Raw genomic sequence first — 18,476 nt, 5'->3', positions numbered from 1 at the left:
TGGCTGACACAGAATCAAAGATTACTAGACATGCAAAGAAGCAGGAAAATGTGATGTGCAATCAGGGAAAACCGCAGTTAGCAGAAGCAGACCCACAGACAACCCAGGCATTGAAATGGCCAGTCAGGGACCTACCATAGCTAGCACCTGTATTTATGAGCCCCCACTCTGTGCTAGGTCTTGGGCTGGAGCTGAAGATAGAAAAGAGAATCCCCTTTCCTGTCATGTGCCTTCTAGAAAGGTCCAGTTGTGCAGAGAGGGTGTCGGCAGTGGGAAGAGTTCCAGAAGCAGACCTTTTATGCAGTGTGGCCGAGTGAATGACTCAGCCACCAAGTCCTTCAGGAGGGAGGGAGGTGGGAAGTTAGCCTCCGTTTCTTTATTGCTCTGTTGAATGAAGATAGGGAACAAACATACTTGCAAGGGTCTGAGCTTGGTGCCGGTGATGAAGGGCAGATATGACAGATGCAGCTCCTGCCAACATTTTACTGGAGGGAAAAAGACAACTCAAGCAAACTCATAAATAATGTTATTTCAAGTTTTGATCAATGCAACGAAGGGAATATACAGAGAGGCTAAGGCAGAGAATGAGAAGAAGGATGGCTGAGGCACACCTCTCATGAGGTGACCTGGAGAGTGAGGGGTGGGGGGTGGACGGAGCCAGCGTGGGAAGGGCGAGTGACCCCATCCAGTGGAGGCCCAGCAAGGTTTGTTCAGGGTGTCAGGAGGGGCTGTCAGGGTCCTGTGCAGGTGAGGGCAGCAGGGAGGGGCAGGGGCAGCATCTGTGATGTCCTCAGGTCCCCTGGGGGCCCACAGGGCAGAGTGACATGACCTGCCTGTGTGATGTCTTATCAGTTTGGGCCGCTCTAACACGGCGCCACAGGCTGGTGGCTTAACCACCAGGCATTTATTTTCACGTTTCTGGAGGTCACGGTCCTGGCCAATTCAGTTCCTGGTAGGGACTCATCCTGGTTTGTGGATGGCCCCTTTCTCGCAGTGTCCTCTCGTGGCAGGGAGAAATCCTCTCCCCGTGGCTCTTCCTGTAGGGGCACTGATCCCAGCATGAGGGCTCCACCCCCATGGCCGAAAGGCCCACCTCCCAATGCCTCCCCCCTGGGGTTAGGGCTTTAACCTAGGGATTTGGTGGGGACACAGATGCTCTGTCCATGGCATGTGGTCACTCTGGCCACTCTCTGACCATCTCAGGAGCTGCCTTTAAACAGATCCCTCTGTGTTGGGGGGACTGCTGTGTGCGGCCAGCTCTCCAGCATGATCCGGGACCCATGGGCATTCTGTGTCTGCAGTGGCTCTCTGTGTGGACCTGGCATCTGAAGTCCAGTCCCCAGTGTACAGATCAGCCAGGTGGGGATGGAGGCGGGGGCCCTGCAGACAGCACCTGCCCCAGTGACTCATGGGAAAGCCAGAAGCATAGTAGAAGTGTCAGGTCCCTGGGCTCTCCTGTGATTCGAACCCACTGGATCTTCCATGGAAAGGACTTTGCTCTGGACACCTGTGAACACTGGGCTCATCAGCTCTAGCTCCCTTCGGGGTGGGTGCTCGGGCCCAGAGAGGCAAGGCGATGTGCCTGAGGTCATAGGTGGTAGGGGGCAGACACAGGACACAGTCCTGATACCCTAGACCTAAGCTCTGCCGCTCTTGGTGGTACCTCAGGAGGCAGCTGTGTTCCCCACCACTTCCCCTAAGGACTAAGACCCAGGCTTCCTGTGGGCCCCCTTTGGGCAAGCAGGCCATCTGTGAACGGGCCACCTGCTGTCACCCAGGGCTTGCCTACAGCCTCTGGAACCCCGGGCACCTCACTCTACAGCAGGATACCAAGCAGAGCTCCTACCTGAGTCTTGGGGAGCCCCTCCTCCACCCTCCTGTAATGGAGGGAAGTTGGCAGGCAGCCCACATCTGTTGGGCGCTCTCAGATACCTCACGAGCCCAGCAAGGTGGGGGCTAGTCTCCCCATTTTAAAGATGGGAAACAATCCCACCTTGAGTCAGAGGCTGACCCAGGGCTCACCTCAGATTCCATCATTTGGTAACAGGCTAGGAAAAATGAGCCGGTCAGAGTCAACTCCTGCAGAAAGGAGGTGGCCCAGCCCCATGACACCGGTGACAGTGGCCTTTCTAATTGGCTCTGATGGCGATTGGCATCTTCCCTGCAGACTTTGAGACTTGCACTAGAGCCTTTGGACGTCCTGCCAATCGGGGGGTGGTGGTGGTTTATTGTCCTTCATGGGGATCAGGGCTGTGTCTGAGGGACGGGGGCACGGCAGCTACTGTGCCAGGGTCTTCAGAGATGGGGGTGAGGATACCGCGTTCCTGCACTCCGCTGGCACGCTCATACATCTGGTCCATTGCAGCCTCCCCGGATCTGCCACAAGGACTCAGAGATGTACCCAAGTCTTTCCCAGCCCTGCGGAGGAGAAAGGTGGTTGTGTGACCTGCCGTGGGGGCTGAGGGTGATTCTGCCGGACAGACAGGGCTGAGTGGGCACAGGTGGCTTGTCTCAGGGCTCTGAGCCTCAGTTTCTCCTGTGAGAAGCCAGGGTCCTCAGCTGCTCTGCTGTCAAGTGGGCTACCTAAAAGGTGGCTGGCGCTTCCCTTGATCCATAGCACTGCCCTCGTCCCTACACCTCCTGGTCAGAGCAGCTTGTTGGGCACATGGTGGAGGCCAAGCTGCATAGACAGAAGGGTAGGAGGGCACCGTTTGGATGGGTGACCCTTGCCTGAGGCAGAGGGACTGTCCCCCCGCTGTGGTCAGCCCCAGTTCAGCCCTGCCAAGCCCTTCTCCTGCCCCCTGAACCTTAGCCCGAGTCACTGTGTCTGGACCCCGAGTAGCACCTGCTGAGCACCTGACCCCAGCCACCACCAGCCCTGAGCCTGACCCAGCCCCGGGAGTAGACCCCGCATCAGGAGCCCTATGCCCGGATTATGCACGGAGCTCAATGGATCCTCCAGGAGCTCAGCTTCCCTCAATGGCCCCGGCTGTCGGGAATGCTACAAACACTGCAGACACCTACATCTTTGTTCAAAGATAACCCCGCATTATTGCCGAGATGCCTTTTTATATCTTGCGTTATTTATAAAAGTATGATTCATTTAACAATTATTGTGAGATGGAGAAAGGTTGCAGTTATCTAAAGCTACTCGGGAAGGAAGCAGGGTCTGCTGTTGGGGGTGAGGTGGGGGTGGGCAGGAAGATCCGGGTCCAGCCCACACCTGCCCGGACCCGCCGCCTCCCAGCTCCTGGCTCGGCCGCACGCTCTCACTGTCGGCATTTGGTTTTAGCTTCTGTAAGATGGCGAGGGTGGCTGGTGGGCCCCCGAGATTCTCTGCACTTCTGTTTTTTCCATCTCAGCCCCCCATGGGCTCCCTCTCCAAGGAGAGAGGTAAGAGTCACCTCCGTGAGTTTCCATTAAAGAGAAATAGACTTCGTTCCTCCCTCTGTTTACCCAGCCCCGTCTCCACACCAGCCTCCTCTCCCTCCTCCCCGCCCCCCCCCCAAATAAGAGGTGAGGCCAGGCCACTTGAAAAAGAAAGGGAAACACCCACCCTCTGGAATTTGAGGGTCTTAGAGACATCACTCCCAGGCCCCAGCCTCGCCGGCTCCATCGGCCAGGGTCTCAGTGGCAAGTAAGGGACCAATCCGACTTGTTGATACAGGGAAGGATGGTCACAGCACACCCAGAAGGCCAGCCTGGTGTCCAGCTGCCCCTGGCTGCTCTGGGGAGCCAGCATCTCCCCGACGGGATGCTCGTCCACACCCACCGGCTCTGTCCTCCTGAACCAGAGCACTATGTGTGCATCTGGGTACCCTGGCCCCGGCAGCAGGGAAAGCTAGAGGAATGAGCCAGGGGTCTCCACAACTCACCAGGCAGGCAGGACTCAGAGCAGGGACGTGCAGACACAACGAGGACATTGAGGACACACCGGCCTGACCGATGCCCAGTGGACCTGTCCCTTGGGGTGCAGGTGAATGCAGGCCTCCTCTGGCCCCCAGGCGCGGTGGCAGGGCAGCTCAGCCTCCGGGGGCAGGGGCAGGCAGCAGGTGGCAGGACGGGACACAGAGGAGAGATGGCTTCAGGCCCCAGGAGGCTTTGGCACAACCCAGGAGACCAGCCTGGTGAACGCGCCTCAGGACACTCAGAACAAAATAGAAGCTGGGAGTCACCACCTCTCTCTCAGTGGGTTCATTCATGCATCTGTTCATTCACATCCGGAGCTGCAGGGAGCACCTCCGGTTTGCAGGGTGATGGGGGAGCTGCACATCGAGCCTGCATTCAGGGAGCTTGAGGTCCCTGGAAACCAGGGAGTGCCCCAAGGAGGGGTCTGTCCACAGCTGGATCAGGGCCCATTACCAACTCGGGGAGGAGGGTGGGGGTGGGGAGAGGGCCTTCCTATCTGCCGGCGGAGTTTCGAAGTCAAATGCATTTATTTAGTGACTGCAGATGGTCCTAAAGTCCAGACACTGTTACAGATACCACATGGCTTGATCCTCACGACCTCCCTGGGAGGTGGCATCATGCACACCCCGTTGGACGCATGAGAGGTGACCTTCCCGGGCGCGTGGAGCTGGGAAGTGGTCAGGCTGGGCCTCGCCCCTGGATGATCAAACCGCACCACCCCCAGCCCGTGCATTTCAGATGTGAGCTCAGCTGATCACAGCCAACACTGGGAACAAGATGCGTTACTCCCACCTACCGATGGGGGAACTGAGGCCAGGGGTGCCCAGGCAACCCACAGCCACTGAGGGGCTAAGATGCAGAGCTAAGCCCCTACATCAGATGGCTAGGGCCCCATGCCTGGCTCTTCCCCTGCTCCCGGCGTGGGACCATGGCAAGGGGAGGCAGGCTTATTGTGGGCGCCGGACGGGCACTGCTCCCAAGACCCACCGGCGCACCAGCCTCTTCATGAGAGGCGTGTTTATCACACCTGGCGCGTCCTCCCCGCCAGGACTTCAGAGCGCCTTGAAATGTTCTGATGTGCGAAGAGCCTTTTTTTATACAAGAAATGAAATTATTTTCAGCCTGTTGTCAGGCAGTTGTCAAAAGACATGGCAAATAAAGGGCTTTGAGCAGGAGGGTTTGGGAGGGTGGATCAGAGCTCGAGGCGGGTTTGTGGGGTACTGAGGCTGAAGCCAGGCAGGGCCCATGGGGCTAGGGGTCTGGGGTCTGGAGGGGACTGGCTGGGGGGGTATCATTTATTTATTTACATATTTATTATTTTGTACTTCTTACCAAGGAGCTAGTAGATTGGAGTTGGGCTGGGTGGGACAGGCGGATGGCCAAAGGACCTGGCTAGGAGGCAGACAGTTTGGGGTTCATTTTGGGGTGACCCTCTTCCTCCAGGAATCTGTATGGTTCAAGGGCCTCCATATGATGTTCTTATGCTTTTTCATCCTTCCATGGAGATCTAACACACCCAACTCAAAAGACGCTCACTTGCCATTTGGGGTGGGTGGGCAAGCAGGTGGATGGAGTCACCACGAAGCATCCCTCTCCCTGCCACCTGCCCAGAAGCTCATGCTCTCCCGTGTCTGCCTCCTCTAGAGCTTCTAGAATGAAGCCTATCTGAAGCCAAGCCTCACCTGTGCTCAGTGAGCAGGTTATGTGTTGGGCACAGGCTCTAGTGGTCCTTCCACTCCTCCGTGGGGGACCCTGTACAGAAACAAGGGGTCTGTGAATACACAGAGGGAAAGCTCAGCCATCTTGGGGCATCTGTACAGCTGAGGCCATGGAGCAGGGGTGTCTGAGCCCTGGGGACGTCACCCATCTCATCTGGGGAAACTTCTCAACCAGCTGGTGTCTGGAAGCCTGATGGCAGACCCCACAAAGAGGTCCCAGGTGTCTGAGACCCATCACAGGATCTCTGGAAGCCTCAGGGAGAAATGAGGGTTCAAATCCCATCCTCCATCTTCCTTTTAGTTTTTAATCTTGGACCTGCAGCTCACATGCCCTCCACCTGCTTGTTGGGAGGTGGAGACAGTCTTAGCGGATTCCTGCAGCAGACACGGAACATGTGTGCCTCCCTCCACCTCTGCTGCGCCACCTTTCCAGAGCAGCTGGGGCCGGCGCTGGGTGTTGAGGCCTCGTGGTTTGGGCATGGAAGGTGGGACGTCTGTCACTCCTGGAGGGAGCGTTGATGTGGACAGGCATGTGGCTGGCAGCAGGAGTGCTCCATGCAGGCGATGTGCGGGGCCGTGCTCTCTCTTCTCACACTGCCCCGGGTCACAGTGCGAAGGTCCAGACCCAAAGCACGACCACTGCACGCGATTCCTGCAGGCAGGCGGGTTTTAGGTACGCGTGTTCATACAAGATGGGTCAAGGATCCAGTGGCCTCAGCTTGTCAATCTCCAGTAATGGTTTACACGGAAAAGCATGGCCCAGAGCACAGAATGAAAATTGCCACTAAGGATGCACATGGCCCTGTGTTTGTTGGGGCAACATCTGTGTCTTTAGTGGCATGGCTTTTCCTCCTAGGGAGTATGTGGCAGGGACGAGCCTGTTCCTGTGTGAAGGGAAAGGAGACTCATTCATGTGGGCCTAGCGCTGGCATTCGCCGCCTTGGTGGGGTTGCTGCAGCCTGTGTCTGAGAGTGAGAACCACTGCATACAGGTAGTGAGCTTCCCGTCGCTGGAAGTATTCAAGGAGAGCATGCCTGCAGGACTGAGGAGGCCCCACAGAGTCCAGGTAGGTGGGGTCAGGAGGCAGGATTTCCGTCGGGCAGAGCTAAGCCTACCCAGCAGGCCTGCATGTGAGTCTGACAGCTACCACTTCTCGTTTCTGTGAGGGTTTTACTCAGATTCCCAGCAGTGCTTTAAAGGAATGGGAGGCATGTAGAAAGGAATCCTGGGGCAAAGGGGTGTTTCCTGCTGTTCCTCAGGTCCTGTTATGTCTAAAGTCTGGTCTTGCTCCCCTGACTGGCCCCCTGTGCAGTGTGAGAAGGAGACAGTCCTGTGCACTGCTGTGTCCCACCATGGTCGCACAGAGCCTGCAATTCACCAGCCCAGGTGGGACAGGGGTAGCGATGGTGGAGAACCCATCTGTCCCCGTGTCCCCGCTGACCTGCTGTGTCCCTGTCATAGGCTTCTGGGCCTCGTCTGAGTGGGGCTCCCTTCTCGACACTGGCCCCAGGGCCCTACCGTTCCCCGAGTCTGCGAGGAACAGTTGTTCCATATGCAAGCACTAAGGGAGTCTCCACTGGGGCTTCCCCATCTGGCCACATGTTATCTGGGGATCGCGCTCTGCTCCCCAGCACGGGGAAAGGGCTCTGTCTTATCCCCTGCCTTCTCGAGGCAGAAGAGATGTGGGGTTTTCACACTCACACCCCAGGAAGCCGCGTCTTCCCCACGCCCTTCACCCAAGGTCAACATCAGGGGCGCAGAGGAGGTCTCCAGAGGCAGCCCTGGTCTTGAGCGAGGTTCCACCTCCACCGGCCCTGGCACACACGCCCCTCTGCTCTGCTGCTGGCAGTGAGGATTGGCGAGGGAACTTGGCTCAGGATGAGGCTCTGTGCTTCTGGGAGGGTATCGACCAGAGACAGATGGAGGAGGGTTGAGCAGCGCCGAGCCTCCCACTCTCCCAGAGGGTTCCCTGAGCTTTGGCGAGCTCTCAGGGCTCACGTGGCAGGGCCCAGCCTCTGCAGAGGGGCTCCCTTGCTGTGCTGTCTCCGTGGCCTCCCGGCCTGGCCAGGGTGCACACCTGGCCAGCAGCCAGCCCAGCCCTATGAATCAGACACCGCCACCTTGCAGACCCTGGCGCATCCGCCCCAGGGGCACGGCAGTGGTCTCCCCATGTGTGTCCTTCTTGGTGACACTCTGCACCCAAGGAAGATGCATCTTACCCCACGTGTCTACGGACACTGAGCTCTGCCAGCAACCCCTCTGCCCTTAAGGACATGAATTACGAGAGCAAGTTACTGGGGGTCTCTGATGATAAAAGTGCCAGCGGCAGATGCATTTCTTAGGACACATCTCAGAAATGGCTTATGTTCTGTCATATGGATTTACAACCCAGCATGGGGTGTCAGGGGGTTACCTAGGACTGAGTTTGGGTGCAACCGAGTGATCCGGGGCGCTGTGGGCGTTAAGTGGGAGACAACGGTTAAATGAGCAGCTACTTTAGGTCCTGCCCTGGCCATCCTTTCCCGCCGCACAGAGAGGGCACTGGGCCAGGCATCTGACCCCTCAGCCTGTCCTTCCAAGGCAGATGCCTGCCACTCATAAAGCTGCTGTTTTTGTCGACCCAAAGTATGTCGACCACATTCCACTTACACGTTTCCCCGTTGCTTTTTCCTCATCCCGTCTCATCTCGCTCTCTCTCTCTCTCTCTCTTTAATTTCGGAAGCAGTTCTCTTGGCAACGGAGAACACGCACACTTAATTACAGCCGAGCAGCAGGTGCATCGGGCGACAGAACCGGCTCCCCGGGATGCTCCATTTCATTTTCAGGAAGCCCTCTGTCCTTGTCTAGAAACAGCCCCGCGCACCTGCCGCGGAGCACGCGAGCATGGGGCCCCTTCTCTGGGCGCTCCTCAGATAGGACTTTCCGGGAGTCTCCCAGACTTCTCTCGGGGTGGAAATGATCGGGACACGTGTAACGGGGCTCCGAAGACACTCATTTTGATCAGCCGCCTGGAATCAGGGCGAGCCAGAGCTTGGTGGCAGTTTGTGCGCTCTCTCTTTAAAAAAGAAAGGGGGGGGGGAGGAAATCCTGTTTTCTCCAGGGTAATTACCACGATGGGGTGAGCCGGAGAAGGGATAGGTACTTGTGTCTGATTCCTTCCAACGGAAATCTGGGTCACGCTCAGAAATTCCACAATGCCGGCGAGGGCTGCCCAGTTAATGTGGGTCTGGTGTGAGGCTTATCTGGAGCTGGGCGTTTCATCTTGACTTGCTCACCGCATCCGCCAGCGGACAAACAAACGGCGTCAAAGAAAACTTGGCATTTTTTTTTTCTTTAAAAATAAAATCGGGAAAGCACGGGGCGTTATATTTAGCGCCCGGCACGTCTGAGCAGAAGTGGCCCGGAGCACACCGAGCCCGTGTTGGCTCGGATGGTGGGGGCTCGGGCTCGCGGATGCCTCTGGTGTTCCCCGGCCGCCGGCTCGAGGATGCCTGACTCGTGCTCACCCTCCTCCCAGATGCACTGATCACAAAAGCAGAGTAGCACTGCTCACATGACGGGCGCCGGCAGAGGCAGCAGGGTTTGAGAGCAGCCCCAGTCTACGCACGGTTGGTTCCCAGCTGACAGACAGAATATGGGGTGGGCTTTGTCACCAGCACGCTGGGTCTGGCATGCCCAGCTATGCTCGGAAGCACGCAGTGCCCAGACGCCCGCCGCCGCTCCCCGGGTCCGAGCCGCTCCAGCGCCGAGGGGCCGGGCAGCCCTCCTCTCCTTCCTCCCATCCGAGAAGGTTATATAATGAGCGGACTGCTGCCAAAGTCGGAGGGAAAATGAAGTCTTTGTTAAATGCCTTCACCAAGAAGGAAGGTAAGAAAGAGCTGTCGGGAGCGCGGTGCATGGGAATTAGCAGTTTCTTACTGATTTTCCGGGGGAGCGGGCCGGAGGGGGGACTCCAGTCCCTCCCAAAATTGCCGGTTGTCCCTTCTCATCACGGAAGGGGATAATTACTTCTGGTGCACGATCGGGCTTTGTTGTAGTTGGTCTGGGATTTTCACCCACTCCAAGGTGCATTTTTATTCTATGGTCCTCCCAAGTCCCCAGCCCCTTCCACAATTGCATTCCCGGAACGTGCATCCATGGTGACTGTGCCAGAGGACATGTGGGGAACTAAGTCCTATCGAGAATAAAGGAAGTTTTGACTCGTCTGGCCGCTACCTGGAGACTGGGGAGCACTTGCTTGGGAGCGGGGAAGGTCAGGACACGCTGCTGGCCGCGCGGGCAGGGCAGGGCGGGCGCTGTTGCAGCCCCTCCTCGGCTCTCGCTGGCCATGCCCGGGCGGCAGCTTCCTGGAGTGGATGCAGATGCAGTGTGGCAGACTTTGAGAGTGCATGTGTTTTTGTCATACCTTGTGTGATTTCTATTGTGGAAAAAAAAATGTATAAATAAATACATGTAAGACAGCTAAGAAAATATCCACCCACTTCGAGTTTGCAGATTGCCTGAAAGAAGGAAACAGTTGGGTGGAATATTAATCATTTTCAGACAGGAAAAGAGTTATTTTTACCCTTTTCACCAAAAAAAAAAAAAAAAAAAAAAACCAACATTTCCACGGATGGCTCCAGTTTGTCAGACAGAGAACTCTCGCTTTGTGAGATGATTGGGTTTATGGGGACGTGACTTTGGAGGAATTAGAAAGGTACTTGCCCGCCCAAGCTGTAAAACAAACACAGAAAAAAAATGTCCAATTACCTTACACGGGGAACTAATTGAATGCAAGTCTTGATAATTCAGTGAGATAATTGCCATTGGAATGCTCGCCCTAACGTTACCCGTGTGATCCCGGCTCGGTACCCTCCCCGGTCCCCAGGGCAGGGTGTATTTGGAAGCACCCTGGCTCATCTGTCCCTCTGTCTTCCCAGGGCAGCAGTTCTGCATTCCAGCCACTGCCCAAGCCCCCACTCGGAAAGCCGGCCTTAGCCTGTGTCTTGGGAATTTATGTGAAAAATCAGCCTCTGTCCATGCTCATTTTCTTGCATTACTAACCCAGATTCGTGTTCTGGTATTTCAATTTCTGTAACCCAGACACAGCAGGGAAAGGTTCGTTGGGGATCGTTCGGTGTCTGTTCTGTTCTTTCACAGACCTTTCTGTCCTCTGCATCTGTCTTAGGCATCGGCAGGACTCCCCACCCCCCACCCCCCATAATTTCTGTTAAGGGCATGAGTACTTTACAGTTGTTCCAGTCAGAAAAGGAGACCCAACCGCACTGTCAGGGAAAGCTGGAGGCTCGGCAGGAGTTCATGTCACAGAATGCACACGTTTCCTTGTCCGGGAGTGTCCCCACGGAGCTGGGGTGTGCCCTCCCCGTGGGTAGCATGAGCCCTGACCTCTCCTCGGATGTGGGGGTGGGGGGCGGTGAAGATGGCCCACGAGGCCCAGGGCCCCATCACCCATTGTGCTTGATGTGTCTGCTGGAGGGGTTGGCTTTCTTGCTGTGATTTGGTCCTCCGGCTGACAGTCTCTATGCAGGGAAGGTATCCACCCTCTTGGACTCTGTGGCCGTCTGTCCTCTGTGAGGTCTCTCAGTCCCCCCACCCTGTCATCAGGCAGGTCTCGGGTCCCCCCAGAGTACCCACCCAGCAGGTGCATTTTTTAAAACCCTGAAGGATGAGTGCTCAGCCCTCCCCGGGGTCTTTCTGGCCTCCGTCTGCCCAGAGGAAGTGACTAATGTGGTTCTCCCTCACGACCAGCAAAATGCAAACCCAGGGATGTTCCCCAAAGTGAGATTTTTTTTTTTTTCCTAGCAGGTGGGGCCAGGCCATGCTGCTTCCCCAGTGGGCTGAGCCCCTTGAGAGGGCAGCCTCTGGAGCTCTAGAGCCAGGGCTCCACGGAGGACGCCGCTGGCCTTTCCCGTCACCCGCCTCTTTCCCAGCTGGGCTGGCACTTGTGAGTCCATGTCCTTTGAGGAATTCAAAATAGGATGCCAGCCCCAGCTGAAGAGCCCTGGCTGCATCCTGCCCCAACAGGGAGGCGTCACAGAGGGAGCTGGTCGGAATGGGCACAGGCTGCGCGTGTTGAAAAATATGACCTCCCTACATGCCAGTTCCAAAATCTCACCAACTGTTCAGAATGTGGATTCCCAGTGTGCGTCCTGAGCTTCGTGCCATTTCTACACGGCTTCTCCCGCTTGGCTCCATCTCTGCCTTCCCAGGACTGCCTGCATGCTGGCCGGGTGGTGAAGGGGTGCACTGGGTCACAGCTGTCTCAGTGGGGCCCTGCCAGCACCACTATCCCCTGGGCATTCTCCAGGACCACCTCTGTCCCCTGTGAGCCAGGCCAGGACATTTCTGTCCCCAGGATCTCTGCCTGCACCACCTCTTCTCCAGTGCTCCCCGTTGGCCCACCTCTGTCCCCAGGATCTCCACCTGCACCCCCCTTCCCAAGTGCTCCCCATTGGCCCACCTCTGTCCCCAGGATCTCTGCCTGCACCACCTCTTCCCCAGTGCTCCCCGTTGGCCCACCTCTGTCCCCAGGATCTCTGCCTGTGCTACTCTGTCCCTTGTGAACTCTGCTGCCCAGTATGGTAGCAGGGGTTGATGTTGGGCCCAGGCTCTGTGAAGTGCACACCTCTCCTTAGGTTTCATGAAGTAATAATTCACCACAGCCTCTGACCTTGGGCAGAGGGATGGTGGACCGTCCAGGGCTCTGTCTTGGACTAACTGTGGCGTTCTTCTCCTTCGAGGCACTAAGACTCTCACTCCAGCCCAGCCCACCCAGGAGGGTGCCTGCTTCCTGCTGCCCCACAGCGCTGGTCTTTGTGGTGGCAGCCCTGGCCTCAGGCAGTTTGGATCTGAGAGCTCGCTCAGCCTCATTCCAAAGCACGCAGATCCCATGGTGAGCGGGAAGCTGCCTGGGTATCAGGCGCTCGAAGGAAACCCGCGTCCCTTGCTTCTAGGGGCAGCTGTGTCTTCTCCGACAGCCTGGAAGGCTACTCTTCTTTACATAGGTCTTCTTAGAAAGGACACTTTCTATTTCTGGCTCCAGCCCTTGGAGCAACCCAGAGTGGGTGCTGTGTGGATGCCTGCCCTCACGGTCCCTGTGGGCAGTGTCCTCATTCTGAGTCCCTGGGCACACAGAACTTGGCAGAGTAAGGGCCTTGCCTGTGGTCTAGAACTTTGTAGGATGACAGATGAGGCGTGCTCACCACTTCCTGTTTCATGCAGCTGGGCCCTGGTTTGATGGGTGGGGAAAGAAGCATACTTTGTCCTGAAGCAGACCATCTCTAAACTATACTCGGAGGGCCGTGTGCGTGTCCTGGGGCAGCCGCAGCAAGGCCCCAGAGATGGGGGTTCACACGGCAGAGACTCATTGTCCCTGGGTCCTGGATGATACCCGAGGTCCAGGCGCAGGCAGGCGGGGTCCTCCTGAGGCCTCTCTGCTTGTGTGTGGATGGCCGTGCTCTCCCTGGGTCTTCACGGGGTCGTCCCTCTGTATGTGTCTGTGTCCTGACCTCTCTTTTCATAAGGACCGTGGTCACGCTGGATCAGGGCCACCCCGGTGACCTTGTGTTACCTTAGCCACCTCTGTAAAGCCCCAGCTCCAGATATGATTTCAGGCATCAAGGGTTAGGCTCTGACACATGAATTCAGGGGGACCCAGATCAGCCCCCACCAGGGGCCACATTCAGGTCATGGCGAGGAGGAATTGTGTCCTGACTGTGTCCTGAGGCCCCCACATGTGTCTCGGTGCTGAGAGAGCGGGTGCTGGCCCGGATGGAAGTCGGACCCCGGGCCCCTTCCATCTCAAGCGTGAGCTTGAGCCTCCATGAAATGGAGACATTCTCGGTGTCCACCTCGTCTCTGCTTCTATGTCGGGGCAGGCTCTGCACACGCAGTGGGGGCTCTGCACACGTGGGGGCCGGCGGGGGCTCCGCGCACCCCTCCACCCCGCACCAACCATGCCGTGCGTGCACTCACCCACCTCTCCTGTTCTCTCTGACCCAGTGCCCTTCCGAGAGGCTCCGGCGTACTCCAACCGCCGGCGGCGGCCCCCCAACACGCTGGCCGCCCCCCGGGTCCTGCTGCGCTCCAACAGTGACAACAACCTCAACGCCAGCGCGCCCGACTGGGCCGTCTGCTCCGCCACCTCCCACCGTAGTCTGTCACCCCAGCTGCTGCAGCAGGTGCCGGGCAAGCCCGACGGGGCCGCCAGGACCCTCGGGAGCTACACCCCCGGGCCCCGCAGCCGGTCCCCGTCGCTCAACAGGCTGGGCGGTGCTGGCGAGGATGGCAAGAGGCCCCAGCAGCCCTGGCACGTCGGGTAAGGAGTGGCCGGGGTGGGGAGGTGAGGAGCCCGGGGTCCCCGACAGGAAGCCCTCCCTGCACCATGGCTCCTGGTGTGTGGGGCACAGGGCACGCCCTGGGGTCGGCCAGAACACCTGTTCCATTCCAGCCTGGATGTTGGGTCACCTGCACGAACATGTGACCATGATGACTGCCCGGGGCAGGTGTAGGAGGCGGGGCTGAGCCTCCTGAGGTGGCTTGGGGCTGGGACGGGCGTCGGGGGCCGCGTTTTCTTTCCATGTGCATTGGATTCCGGCTTCTAAAAGTGAAATGTGCACAGTGAGGGAGCCAAGGCCAGCAGCCTGCTTGCTTAATGCAGACACACCTGATCTGGAATTCGTGCTCACACGTGGGGCTCTGGGCCCTCCCTGCTTGTCACACGTTCCACCTGGCCCACTCTACATGCCCCTTCAGAATTGTTCTCATGAGAATGGGACTTCAGGGAGGGGGGCCCAGGGCGCTAGGCTTGGGGTGGCTTGAGCAAACAAAGTAGCCACGCATCTGGCCCTGCCAGCCACACCATGCTCCTCCCACCTGGGCCCAGGCCCTGGTCCTCAGGCTCTTTTTTGCTGGTACCTTCCCTCCTGGTCCTGCACCTGTGCTGTGGGGTTCTCAGCTGTTTGTCCTCTTGAGCTCTGTCCGTGCCCACAGTGGCCCAGAATGGCCTGCTTTCCTGGCCGGCACAGGGCTCTGGTGAGGTACTGGTGTCCCCTTTGGTCCAGCATGTCACCACATTCTCCATTCCACCAAGGCGCTTGGGTGCACCAAGCCTGCCATGTGGCCCTGGCTACGGTCTGCAAGGCTGGGGAGGCAGGTGCCATGCTACCTGGGGGCCCTGCAGGTTCCGTGCATTCGGAATGGGGTGCAAGCAGGGAGCCTAGCGGTGGGGGGAGCACTGTGTGCATAAGCAGCCATGGACCAGGTTTCCAGATCGGAAGAACATGCCTATGGGAACCCGGTCTCCTGGCCCCTGGGCGGGGGTCTCGGGGCTGAGGCTCTGCAGGCCAGCTTGCCCTGAGCCCTCATCAGCACCTCGGCCCCAGCCACTGCCCACCAGTCTCGTGCTGCAAGCAGTGAGATCCAGTTTCTGGCTCTGGTCTACATTCTCACTCTGAGTCGCCTCAAGGGAGAAGTCCCAGGTGCTAAGAACAGTTTAAAACTAAATTAAAGGCTTCCCCCGAGGCGGCAAATTCCACTTTGCACCGTTCACTAGAATTATGACTATAATTTTGAGAAGAGTGTGTCCCCTTCCTCCAATGTGAAATCTAATAAGATACAATGGAGGCAGTATGGCCAGGGACCTCGACACGGCAAACAAGATAGTGCTTATGAAGGGAGACATGCCACTGGGGCGCCTTGCCAGGGCCCTGCCTGGCTGTCCCCAGTGTCCTGTGCGGGTGTGTGAGGTCATCACCGCGGCCTGTCCTGAACACTTGCTACCGGGACTTCACAGTGCATATTCTGGACTCCGCCCTGGGCCAGTTTACTTACACTTTATGCCTCGTCTATACAGTGGGGATCATGAAAAGACCGGCTCCCTGGCATCGTTTTTAACACTCAGTGAATGAATTTGTGTTTGTGTCTTGCACACAGTAAGTGCTCAATCCGTGCTGGCCCTTAGATGAAGCTCAGATCCGAGTCCAATCCCAAACCAGGTGCTTGGCCAGGCCTGTTGCCTTTGCCGCCTGGAGTTGTGGGCAGAGTGACCAACCATCCAGGTTTTCCCAGGACCACAGGATTGCCCTCAGCTGTGGGGCTGTTAGGTCCTACCCTGGCCACCACCCCGCCTTGCCGAGCGGTGCCCCTGATAGAAGCCATGCCTTCTCTGCCTCATCCAGCCTTCCTCCCCTACTGCACCCTAACAAGCCTGCCTGTTCCTGGTCTATCTGCTCAGGATCCAGCTCCCTTGCTGGTGACAGTAGCCACTCTGTGACAGTAGAGTCCTAACCGGGACCTACCAGGTACACCAGGCAACTCCTGGGATGAGAGGGAATGGTCACCACTGGCTCTATGCCTCTTGGCCAGGAGACCATGGTCTGGCCTTTCGAACTACGCCTAGCCGTAGAACTGACCATATGAGCCAGCCCAGAGGGTGTGAGAGACCAGAGACAGGACCCACAGCATAGCCTCTGGGCCTTGCTATGGGTTCAAGGAGGCGGCTAAACCTTTCCACGCTGTCTTTGTCTTTGTAGCTCAGAGCTTAACCCCTTCCCAAGGCAGACGGACCCTGGCTGGGCACTACGTGTGGGGTCCTTGCAAGGATGACAGTGGCTGCCAGCCTCTGTATGGCCCAGGATGCCCTGAGAGCCCTCCCTTGGTCTCTCAAACCCGGGGTAGGGTTAGGAGGCCCCAGCCCTGCCCCCACACACCCCTCCACCTACAGATGCTATCTCTGCAGATAGGTGTCCCAACAGCCCCGCACCCAAACCTCCAGGTTGTATTCAGCTCCACTCCTACCTGCGGTGTGGCTACACAAGACACCTGACCATTCTGCACCAGGTTTTCTCCTACGTGGAATGGAGCTGATAGTTTGGGAGGAGGATTGAGTTGAATTCAATAACCGTCAACCTCAGGTTCTAAGGCTGTGCCTGGCTCACAGTGGGCTTCCCAGTAGCAGCCCTTGGTTGTGAGGACCACTGAGAAGGACCCTTTGGCCATGGTGGGGCGTCAGGTGTCACTGTCCAGGCAACAGCTCCAGCTAAGAAGGCAAGAGAAGCAGAGCCATGTTGGTGCAGTAGAGGGAGACTCAGCGTCCTAACACAAGGAGGATTTGTCCTCTGGCTCAACACACCCACCCCAACCCCTCTTCTCCCTGTCGCTCCTGGCAGGGAGTGCTGGATACTTAGCACCACAATCAGGCAAAGCCTGTTCACCTAAGTGCTGAGCTGAAGCCCCAGAAACCCCAGCCAGGAACAGGATGGGCACATGAGTGTGGCCGACTTGATGACTAGGGTTGGGAGGCACCAGGGTCTCCCCAGCCGCCCAAGTCCCTGCCTGGCTCCCTGCCTGGCTGGGCTCTGTGCTGTGGGCATGGTCAGCCTCCTCCGTGAAGCTGGTTTGCCATCGCCAGCTGACCCGAGTGCCAGGCAAAGAGGTGAAAGGTCCGCAGAGGTCAGAGCCCAGGTACCTGCAGCACCTGCCTACGATGGCACCCCCTTGTGGCCCACTGGCGTAGCTGGTCCAGGTCCCAAAGGACCCCAGGACCCCTGCCCCGCTGCCCTGCTGCCCAGCAGCTGAATGCAGAGAGGAGAAGCCTGAGTCTTGGCAGGACCCCTCCAGTGACCCAGCAGGCTGCCCTGGCCCCAGCACGAGAAAGCATTCTAGCCATCCTCTTATCAAGGGTGCATCTTTTGGGTGGATTTAGCTCAGCTTGATGGGGAATACCCGTGGTTTTGGGTGCAGGAGAGATTCATGTAACCCATGGCGGGCTGACGGCGTTCCCCTGAGCCTGAGCTGTTGGGCAGAACCTGGCGGGGGCTCGGCAACGTCTTGTACGAAGGTTACCTTCATTTCCCTGAACCTGGCCACGGGAAGCCGAGGCGATGCAGGTGCTGGGGGTTTGGTAGATAAGATGGTAGATTGGCCAGCAGCCCCCCGCGTGGGGGATTCAGACATCCGAGGGGGTTCCAGGTGTTGGGGCAGTGGGCCAGCTTTAAGCCTGTGCCGTGGCCCCTCTGGTAGAAGGTGACATCAGTATGACCCTGCCCCTTGAATAGTCCCTGGTGAGGAATGCCAGCCCGGGACAAGGGCCTCAAATCCCGGAGCAGGTTTGCTCACAGAATGGAACCTTTGGAATGGAGCCACAGACTTCAGAAATCAGAGACCGCACCCCCTTCCGGGGGGGTCCTGGAAGGTTCTGGGGTGGTGGGAATCCACCTGGCTCTGCACACCCCTTCCCGGGGACAGAGCTCCCATCTTTTCAGGTTGTGGGTGTGAAGGGGCACCGTGGGGCACTCTGGCTTGAGTCTCTGCCCGCCTGTGCAAGCCTTCTCCCTGCTTCCTGGGGACATGCCAACCAAAGCTTTGCTCCCCTAGAGGAGCAGGGACTGGTTTCCGCAGTGAGAACTCAGTGCAATGGCTGATCCCTTCCTGTGCCTGTGATGACCCAGAGAGAGTAGGGTGGGCTGCAGCTCACAGTGGGGGCAGGGCAGGGGTACAGCCAGGGTCAGGGGGGCACTGCCAGGCCCAGGCCCAGGCTCAGAGTCGGGGTGGTTCTCTGGCTGGCCTGCTGCTGCCTGACCTGGGGAGATAATGGCAGGTCACCAGGATGTCAGGAGTAGGGATCAAGGAACAGTGGGACTCCTGGGTTTATGTTTGTCACCTGGTGGGGAGGTAGGGCCAGGCCAGGGGGACCCACCCTGGGGGAGCAGGTGCATCTTGGCTGCTGACGAATCAATCTCCTGGCACTTCACGAGTGACCCCTCACCTGGCGCTCTCTCTCCTTCCATGTTTGGGAACATTCAGACTCTGCTCTCTCATTGGTTGCACAAGGTCTTGTATTACCAGTCT

General features: G+C 57.9%; 1 protein-coding gene across 12 annotated transcripts in view; it reads left to right on the top strand.

The window, feature by feature from the left end:
* SHANK2 (SH3 and multiple ankyrin repeat domains 2) overlaps positions 1-18,476 on the top strand; it is a 510,304-nt gene that overhangs the window by 219,539 nt on the left and 272,289 nt on the right. For 7 of the 12 annotated variants that reach the window (XM_072758681.1, XM_072758678.1, XM_072758674.1 and 4 more), the window contains exon 12: positions 13,629-13,944. In XM_072758681.1, coding sequence (XP_072614782.1) covers positions 13,629-13,944 — 316 coding nt within the window. Of the gene's footprint in view, positions 1-4,191; positions 9,495-13,628; positions 13,945-18,476 lie in introns of those variants that run through there. The other 5 variants (XM_072758685.1, XM_072758684.1, XM_072758683.1 and 2 more) reach the window with 1 other exon arrangement.

This window comes from Vulpes vulpes, chromosome 5, assembly GCF_048418805.1.
Source record: "Vulpes vulpes isolate BD-2025 chromosome 5, VulVul3, whole genome shotgun sequence".
In the NCBI taxonomy this organism is placed as follows: Eukaryota; Metazoa; Chordata; class Mammalia; order Carnivora; family Canidae; genus Vulpes; species Vulpes vulpes.
This window is presented reverse-complemented; position numbering and strand designations above follow the sequence as displayed.